This window comes from Austrofundulus limnaeus, unplaced genomic scaffold (assembly GCF_001266775.1).
Source record: "Austrofundulus limnaeus strain Quisiro unplaced genomic scaffold, Austrofundulus_limnaeus-1.0 Scaffold14, whole genome shotgun sequence".
Taxonomy (NCBI): Eukaryota; Metazoa; Chordata; class Actinopteri; order Cyprinodontiformes; family Rivulidae; genus Austrofundulus; species Austrofundulus limnaeus.
This window is the reverse complement of record NW_013952416.1, coordinates 1,351,957-1,361,898: the sequence shown is the minus strand read 5'-3', so window position 1 is coordinate 1,361,898 and position 9,942 is coordinate 1,351,957. Positions and strand designations below refer to the sequence as shown.

At 41.4% G+C, this 9,942-nt stretch overlaps 1 protein-coding gene across 1 annotated transcript; it reads left to right on the top strand.

Annotated features, from left to right (window-relative positions):
- Positions 1-353: 353 nt before the first annotated feature.
- On the top strand, positions 354-5,447 carry ptger4a (prostaglandin E receptor 4 (subtype EP4) a). The gene is made up of 2 exons (XM_014002641.1): positions 354-1,528; positions 3,168-5,447. The coding sequence occupies exons 1-2, from the start codon at positions 743-745 to the stop codon at positions 3,726-3,728; spliced, it is 1,347 nt and encodes a 448-aa protein (XP_013858095.1). The 5' UTR covers positions 354-742; the 3' UTR covers positions 3,729-5,447.
- Positions 5,448-9,942: the final 4,495 nt, after the last annotated feature.

Sequence of the window (9,942 nt, the reverse complement as noted above, 5' to 3'; positions counted from 1 at the left end):
GGACCCCCGGGGGTCCGCGAGAGGTATCTTGGGGGTCCTCAAAAATTTTAATTTGGCTTCTATTTTAAAAAATGCGTGGAGAACAATGAACTAATAAAACAAACATAATAAACTTAATAATAAGGGTTGAACTGACAAATTATCTTTTAAAACAGCATGGGGTTTTTGAGGGGGTCCCTGGATTTTTTTTTCACCCTTAGGGGTCCCCAGACCCAAATGGCTTGAGAAGCCCTGACCTAAAGGTTTAGATTTAGTCATTTCCAGTAGCCTGCTGGTGACTTTAACAGCAAAATGTACACTTTTTTTGTTTTTGTAGAGCCTTGTTTTTTTTTTTCCTGCTTTGATTACACCCGACCCTGTTATTTGCATGTTTTTTTTATTTATTTGTTTGTTTATTCGTGGAGCACAGCTGATGGTAATGAACAGAGAGGGGAGGGACTGGACTCTGCGCAGATCTTGATGAAGTCAGAGATTCATTGAACTCGTTGGTTTGCCTCTCTGTCCTGCTGACTGAAACCCGCCTGTTTCACACAACTGTCTGAGAATCTGTTCAGGAAACAACTGGAAGCCACAGCTGCTGCAGGCAGCGGGGAGAGTGATGCTCTGATTGAAGGGTAAACTTTGTTTGTTTTCATTATGTTCTTCAGGTTTCTTTCTAGTAAGTTTCTTCGCGCTTTGGACTGGAAATACCGGCTATAAGAAGGATCCCCCCCCCCTCCTGCTGCTGTTTTTGGACACCACCATGAATAACCAGTCGCTGACAGGGAGGACCATGGTCCCGACCATCCCGTCTGTCATGTTTATCTTCGGGGTGGTCGGGAACGTCATCGCTATCGTGGTTCTTTGTAAAACGCGCAGGGAACAGAAGGAGACCACCTTTTACACGCTCGTGTGCGGGCTGGCGGTCACGGACCTCCTGGGGACCCTGCTGGCCAGTCCGGTCACCATCGCCATCTACGTGAAGGGCTCGTGGCCCGGAGAGGACCCTCTGTGCCAGTACTTTGGGTTCACCATGCTGTTCTTCTCTCTGGCGGGACTCAGCATTATTTGTGCCATGTCTGTAGAGAGATACATCGCCATCAACCATGCCTACTTYTACAACGACTATGTGGACCAGAAACTGGCCGGGCTGACCCTGGTGGCCATCTACATCTCCAACGCGCTCTTCTGCGCGCTGCCCATCGTCGGGTTTGGCCAGGTGAAGAAGCAGTACCCTCAGACCTGGTGCTTCTTGGAGTGGAGGAGCAACAAGACCAGCGACGCCGCCTACTCCTACATGTACGCTGGCTCCAGCTCCCTCCTCATCCTCGCCACGGTGATCTGTAACGTGCTCGTGTGCGTGGCTTTGATCCGGATGCACCGGCGCTTCGTGCGCAGGACGTCGCTGGGAACAGATCTGGGCCGCAACGTGGTGGACCCGCGGAGGAGAGGGCGCAGCTTCAGCCGACTGGCCGGGACCGAGATCCAGATGGTCATCCTGCTTATAGGCACGTCGGCAGTGGTGCTCATCTGCTCCATCCCACTTGTTGTGAGTTCTTTGTAACCATTACGCACATTTTACGCACGGCGCGTGTTTCAAACACGCAGTAATAAGTAGTCAATTACTCAAACTAAATTGTTCAAATCAAAATAGAGTTATATAAAAATGGTTTTGTTCCATTACTTTATTACTGCTTTGACAATAGGATCTCTGTATGCACAACTTTTTTCCAAATTATCGCAAAAGTCTTACAACCAGGAAGTTTAGAAATGATGTAAAATCTGGATAAAAACTGAACACAACGAGCTGCAAATCTCATATACCCATTTTTTTTATTTTCAATAGATAATTAATTGAATGCTATATGGATTATCCATCCACAAAATAAATGTTGAAACTAAGATATTGTCTTTTTTTGCGTCATGTTTCTCAGCACTCCATCATGCAAACCATGTAAAATCCAAAACCTGCCCATGCCATTTATGCTTATTTACACGACATACCATCAGGGAGGCAGACTTTAGACGGTGCAATAAGGCTTCCCTTATAGCTGGCTTATAATTAGTTTATGGGTAGGTTATTAATTCATCTGTAAAACTTTATAAATCATTAATAAGTGTTTATTATGCATTTTATAAGAACAAGAAAGAGACAAAACCGTCCGGTTTCTTGCCAAATAGTGAGCCAAATCTGTTCATGTAAATATTACTTCTAACATTTCAGACTAGGTTACTATCTTGTAAGCACAATAATGTTTGGAAACACATATTTTACATATAATATCGTACATCATTATACATATCCACAACTATCGGGAGCCTTATTGTAAAGGCTTCCTTATGACATTTATACATGTTTATTAGTCATTAATAAATAGTGTACATACTGTCTTATACTTTATGATAAGGCTCCCTTTGATAGTTCTGGATATGTTTAATGCAGCATCAGTACAATATTATTTGTAAAATGTGTGTTTCTAATATGTTATTGTGCTCACAAGGTAGTAACATTTTTGACTGCATGGTCCCTCTCCTCTTTAAGGGTCATCTGGGTTTTCCAAAAAATAATTCAAATTTCAATTTGTCTGAGAAAGTTTTCCACTTTGACTCATGAGTTTCTGGATGTGTTTACCACATGCACTCTAAAAATGAAATGTTGGATTTACTTAACCATGTTATGTGACCTGGTTCCACTTAACTGAGTTGAGTAAACTCAAAGCAACATGCTCATGTTCTTTGGTTAAAAAACTGGTATATTGCTTTGAATTTACTCAACTCAGTTAAGTGGAACCAGGTCACATAACATGGTTAAGTAAATCCAACATTTCATTTTTTACAGTGTGGCTTCCTCTTTTCAGGATAGAGCTTTAACCAGTGTTTGTGGATGATATGTTGAACTGTATTTACAAACAGGGATTAGTAAAAATGTTCCTGCTCCAGGTTCTGGAAATCTTTATATTATATAAACTGTAGATTTGATATATTATGTTCCATTGTAAAAATAATATGACTTCATGAGATTTACAGATCATAACTTTCTCTTTTTATTTGTAGTTTATACATTTGTCCCATCTTTTTGAAATTGGGGTCATAGTTACATATAAAGGAATTACAGCTTTTAAAATGCACACATCCAAAGCCGTTCAAAGCTGTCAAGTTTCCATCAACCATACCCTTTTGTCTTGCAGGCTCAGGTGTTTTTGAACCAGCTCTATAAAACTCCGGTAGAACTGCAGCTAGACAAAAACCCCGACCTCCGAGCGATACGCTTCGCCTCCTTCAACCCCATTCTTGACCCCTGGATCTACATCCTTCTCCGCAAGGCTGTCCTCCTCAAGCTCATCGAGAAAGTCAAGTGTTTGTTCTGTAAAGTGGGAGCAAGGAGGCAGCAAAGACAGGGCAACTTTCTCTGCATCGACGCTCACCAGCTCTCCTCCAACATCTCTAACCGGGACTCCCACTCTTTGGTGTCTCACGAACTGAAGGACGTCAGAAGAACCTCGCAGTCCTTCCTTTGTGCACCGGAGGGAAGCGAGGCTTACCCTGGAAGCTGCGCTCAGCCAGACAAACTCTCTGATTCGCAGCCGTCTTCGGTCCGAAACTCAAAAGCTTCTTGTTCCTCCGAGAGCGAGGCTCAGACTGAGGAAGGAGCAAACGTAACCACGGATCTTTCAGCGCCGCCGCGCTGCAAAAACGCAGCTCTTCAGGTGACTCTAAACGCAGACACAGTCGTGGAAAAATGCATCTGACTCTTTCTGATTCAGAGGAAAGTTTGTCAGATTCCACCGAGGATGGTTGAACTCTTGAAAAAAAAAAGAGGTGTCGGCACGTAAAAATGTCTACTTTCTTTATTGTGGAGTCAGTGAGAAGTGCAGCTAAACTCAGTGATGACTAACTCTGACATCATGAGCAGACTCTGTTATTTTGACCGAGACAAATGCTCTGCAACAATCACTGGCGGAAAAATACATCCTCCTCAGTTTCATTTCAGGAGCCTTTTGCTGCAAAGTGGGTGGAAATCAGAAGAAGTGAGTCACAACACATTAGTTTTTACTGCAAATAGAAACAGCTGTGAAAGTGATTCCTCTTGACGAAGTGTTTTTGGAAGAGCAAATAAACCGTTTGTTTTCTTTGCTCCAAAAATGCCATTTTAACACAAAAAATGAAGCTTTTTTAATCTTAAAGTGGGGATTAACCCTGAGCTGTTAAACACTGGAACTCTTAAACATCATTTCATTAAAATTAAAAAGGTAGAAACTGTTGTGTGGAAGAATAATTCTTCTCCAGGAGAAGGTTGTTGTTGATACGTCCCAGTTTTTGGAGGGATTGTAAATCTAAGCAAGTATTAAGATGTATGACTGAAGAGGTTTGAGAGGTGTTTTTTTTTTTTTTTTTTGGTGCATTAATGGTTTTCATCCAGATCTGCAGCTCAGAAAGAGTTAAAGTGAGTAAAATAATTACAGTATTTTTTTTTATCAAAACAGTTGATTGGTACGTGCAATCACTTCCTGTTAAATGTGTGAAAACTGCCAATTTACCCATCCCTCAAACATGAGAACTGTGTTCAACAATCAAAATTAAATTAGAAAAAACAATAATTTAAAACTGGACTGTTTACCTGTAAAATAAGGATCTGTTTCTTAACATTTCAGAGGTTAATAATCAGAGCATAATCAGAGGATTTTAACTCTGCTGTGCTTTTTATGGCAGAATTCCACTTTTTTATAGCCTCCTATATTTAGCCTAAGTAGACATCTTCTTGGCCTCATGTTGAACATTTAAAATAATTATTCCAGATTTCTAAAATGAGCTTTATTCCCACAGTTTGCCTCCTCTCTGTTATCATCTTGTTGTTTATAATATTAAGAATGTGCTCTCTTTAATTGTTAAAAAACTTGATTGTGTGCTAAACTACAAAGATTTGCTTGATTTTTTTATTCATTTTAATATTTCAAATGTGCACTTTAATGTTTTGTTTGTTTGAATTGGAATCTGATGTGAAATTTGTTTGTGACCTTTGTTTTTTTATAGTTGTTAATGACAGAATCACCTGTTTAATCAGATGATGTACATTTAAAGCTACAGCTGTAAATGAATGTTCAAGTTATTGTTTCACCAAACACGAGGCCTTCGACGTGTCAAACTGTATGTTGTGACAGTAAAGAGAAACTTCACTTCCTGTTAAAAAAATGTGTCCCTTGGTTTGTTGGAATCGTCTCACAACCCCACATTAATGCAGATCAATGACTCGGAGGAGAGCTTTTATTTATTCAGCATTTAAAGACTAATAAAACAGGAAAACAAGGTTCTTAAAAACTAAAAGTGTGTCTCTGTAATGTGTCCAAGAGGAAACAAAAAGTGTCTTTGCTTAAATTTTGGGGAGAAAATCTGGGTCTGAGGAGTAGAACTGACCAACAGACTTCTTTCCTCCAATAATAAACATTTTCTAAGCTTCCAACTCTTTGCAGTTGAACTTTAACAAACAAAGCTGCAGCTGAGACCGAATCTCCTCCAGTCKGGGAAGAGCATATTAACCTAATTAAACTTTGAAAAATGGATCTAACTGTGGCAGGAAATGGGACATTTTTTCTAATCGGAATCTATAATTAAATGTATGAATGGACTAAATTCATTTCTAAAAAAATTCAGTCTAATCTTTCTTTATAAAAGCATCCCCTCATCGACCCTGAGTCAGTTTATGACGAGTTTACAGAAGTTATGGTTCTTGAACGACCTGACGTGTGYTGTTTTGAAGCTGGTTTGGCGTCAGCAGAGAGCAGAAAACACCTGCYGCTTCCTCTCATCTGCTGCCACCCTCCGCTGAAAGTGACACAGAGTCGTCCTCCTCGCCTGGAAATTAAAGCCAGAGACAAAACAGAGCCCAGGCAGGAGCTGATAAACGTCTCACAGCCTGTCTCATCATCCATTTGGGAGTGGAGAGGAAATAGAAACGAAGCACGATGGGGAGCGAAAACAGGATCTCCTGCGCTGCCTGTCTCAAATTATTACTGCTCTTGTAAAGTTAACCTCATCTGATGATAAATATTAACATTTAGGAGAAAGCATTTTGACTGTTACATAATTACATAATCATTATAAGACTATTMTGGCGAGAAAACTCTGACAGTTCTGCTGGAAATGCCCCGGGCTACAAGTGCTAAAGCTAGCTTCTGCGTCTCAGTTCTGTGTAAATAACTGTGTGATGGAAAAACAACTTTAACAGATGAAACAATAATCAAACTGAATTCACAAAGGTTTTAAAGCATAAACATCTTCCCATGGCACCAATTAGACTTTACCAAGCAAATAAGAAACAGTTAACTTGAGGTGACTTTTTGGTGTTACTGTAAATTAACTGTTGTAGGATGTCAGTGGATCAGGTAATTTGGCTGGGAAGTATTTGCACAGTCGGCACGAGTGTCCAAAAACAATAAAATTATAATAACGTTTGGTGCTGATGTGTGCACATCTGTCAGTGTGTAGGAGGGTGTGTGTGGGTGGAGTCAAAAGGTCCATTRAAGGGARCATGTGCAAAATCCMCTTTTTTRTTGCATTGTGTTGTGTACTTGGAGTCTATGAGGGCTAAAAATTGGAGTTTAATATATCCTGGTAAATGTAGACATCTTTATATTCTGTTTRGGATGTATTTTTCAGTCCGTTCAGTTGTCTCTATTTTCTGATGTTTTCTTTTACGTTTGGGTTTAAAGAGACAGCCTCAAAACGAGCTGAYCTGAGAYGCATGTCAGAAAAGGTTTGTAACGTTACCACAAGGAGGAATTTAAACCAAAGTATTGCAGTTCCACTTTATACAGACCCCAACTGTCYGTCCRTCCGTTTTCTTCCACTTGTCCGGGATCGGGTCTCAGGGGCAGCAATAAGCAGAGAGACCCAGACTTCCCTCTCCCCAGACACTTGRGCCAGCTCGTCCGGGGGAATCCCAAGGTGTTCCCAGGCCAGCTGAGAAACATAGTCCCTCCAGCGTGTCCTCGGTCTTCCTCTGAGTTTCCTCACCAGGGAGGCGTCCAGGAGGCATCCTAACCAGATGTTCGAGCCACCTCAACTGGCTCCTCTCAACGTGGAGGAGCAGCGGCTCTACTCTGAGTCCCTCCCGGATGACCGAGCCTCTCACTCTATCTCTAAGGGAGAGCCCAGACACCCTGTGGAGGAAACTTACTTCAGCCGCTTGTATCCGCAATCTCGTTCTTTCAGTCACTGCTCAAAGCTCGTGACCATAGATGAGGGAAGGAACGTAGACCGACCGGTAAATCGAAAGCTTTGCCTTCTGGCTCAGAAGACCCCAATTGATTGATTTCAATGTGAAACAGGAGAATTTAAAAACATCATTTAAGACATTTTTAACTGATTTCCTGCTGGATCCGTGAACATATATTTCATGTCAGAAAGAAACAGTCCAGGATTTGTATTTATTTATTTATTGCTTGCTTGTACAAACATGTCACAGAAACATTTGTCCTCAGGCTTTCTACCAAATCCTCCTATTAAAGTGAACCATTCGGGTCATGACCCAAACTGAACTGCTGATCCACATCTAATCAGCTATATATGCATACATGCAGCAAAGCAACATTAAGTTTGAAACTTGCTGCATTTGTCAAAAGGTAGCTGCAGTAAAGACTCAACAAGCAGACAAAGAGGCAGAGAACTAAATTAAAACTGCAGCTTTAATCAAAATGACAAAGTGGTGGAGCTACAAAGCGAGAAAAATCAAGTGACGACGACTCTGAGAGGCATTCCAAGAAGAAACGAGCTGCTATAGGGAGTGAAAGTGACTTGGGAGTGTAGGGAGGGTTGATCAGTGTGTGAGAGCGAGCAGCTGGGGTGGATGAGGAGCTGAACTGCAGATGTGAGCACATTCATRCTCTTGGCTTCGTTTCCTGGAACAACCGAGACTAAAGGGTGTCTTCTTTGTTTTCTTTAACACAAACTGTTAAACACCGAAATACAAAGGAAGAAACACAGATTCACTGACTCACAGCGGGCAGCAGATTATCTTACCTGCGATTCTCCRTGAAGCATCTCAGAATGCGGCTGTGTTTTGCGATTAGCGCGCAGAATGTGCCACAGCTTCGGTGACGTGTGCGTGCACAGTTTGCACGAGAAATGTTGCTGCAGCAGCTGTTTGACTGAAAACCTCCTGCATGTTGTCGTTTGGGCCTCTGAGCTCGCAGCGTGCATGGGAATCTCTGCACTGTCAACATGATAGACTGGATGAGTCCTTTAGGTTATCGAGTTAAACCAACAAGACCGTTTCACAAATCTGCTTGCTCTCTACCCTGGAATGGTTTCGGAAAGTATTGACTTTAAAGGGGGGGGGGGGGGGATCAGCAGGCAGAGTGAGTTTTTACCAACATGTCTGCTACAGATCATAAATGCTTCACACGTCATCCATTAGTGGTGCAATGGTTCAAGATGTTGCCTCTCCAACATGTCTGCTACAGATCATAAATGCTTCACACGTCATCCATTAGTGGTGCAATGGTTCAAGATGTTGCCTCTCAACGAGGAGGTTGCAGGCTCGCCTCCTTTGTCATTCTTGAGTTTTACTCACTGTCGGTATTTTCATCTGGAACCAGGACCACTGATTGTTAGCGTCACAGATCTACGGTAAGTGGAAGTTCTTTAGCAGCAACTGCAGAGAACAAGTGAGCTTACTCACACACGAGGTATCGGATGTCTCCTCTGAGACAGATCTGAAAAGCACCAAAGGACATTATGAAGAGAAAAAACACTGATGTAGAAGGAAGGAACTTTTTGCGCGTCTGTCAATGCTTTCTGTCATTATAAAACAGATCAATCTTGCAATAAAATAAACATAAAAYAAAAACATTTTTATTAATGCAAATGGAAATGAGTTGTAGTAAATGGTTTAAACTTGTGTAGCACTTTTTCAAGTCCCTACAGATTTCAAAGTGCTGTACAGCCTCACTCGTTCCACAGTGATGGTGTTTAAATGTTTAAACTGGAGATATGTATCAAAATGAGGTTTGTCTCTCTAAGAGCTTAACTCAACCACCTGCTGAGCAAGAAGAAGTGAACACGAGGAAAAGGATGTCGGGTGCTCTTTTTTGACGCAGGCCTTGATGTTTTGCTAAACCTAAAGCAAGCGTATCCCTGCTGTGGCGCCAATAACCAAAATACTACCTTAACTGTTTTCTAAAATGCCTAAATTGTGTAAAAATAAAACTGAATATTTGCTGCCTTTTTTTGCTTCAATCATTATTTCATTTGGCAATCCTGCCATAGAGGCATGTATAAAAAGGCAAACAAGCTCATTCCCTTTGGGAGCATGTTTTATAGCAATACAAAGAGAAATAAATCCTTTTAAGAAGAAGAAACTGGAAGAACCAGATTCAGGGTGGACCACCACGTGCCTAAACCGGTTAGGCTCAAGGATTAGCAACAACAAATACTGACAGGGCTGGTCTGCWGTTTAGCTGCAGGACAGAACAAGTTCTGTGTTTCAGAACATTTCAAAAGGAGAAATAAGTGCAAAGAAATTGGTTTGATTTCTATTTGAATTTGAATTAGCCCAAACTAGTTGATAATATTAAGAAACTCACAGAGCAAAACTTGTAACTTAAAGAGGCAATATCATGTAAAATAAACTTTTTTGAGTTTTATATCATGTTATTATGTTATACTCACAAAAAAACATGTCAAAAGCCTTGCTTTGACTCATTCATGCATGTTTGAGAAATCCTGCAGCGTTTTTAGGAAGCCATGCTGAGGAGCAAAACGACAGGTGGGGACCAGAAACGCCTTTTGGGACCAAAAACGCCCCTGGGACGTGTCTTTAAGCCGAACTTCCTCATGCCAGAGCGCCCCCCAACTCCCCACACACCCCGCCCCTCCTGCAGGCTCTCGGGTGAAAGTGAAAGTGAAACCTAACTGTCTGCTGAGCTCTCAACATTAGTTCTCACTCAGTGAAGCTTTTTTCAGATT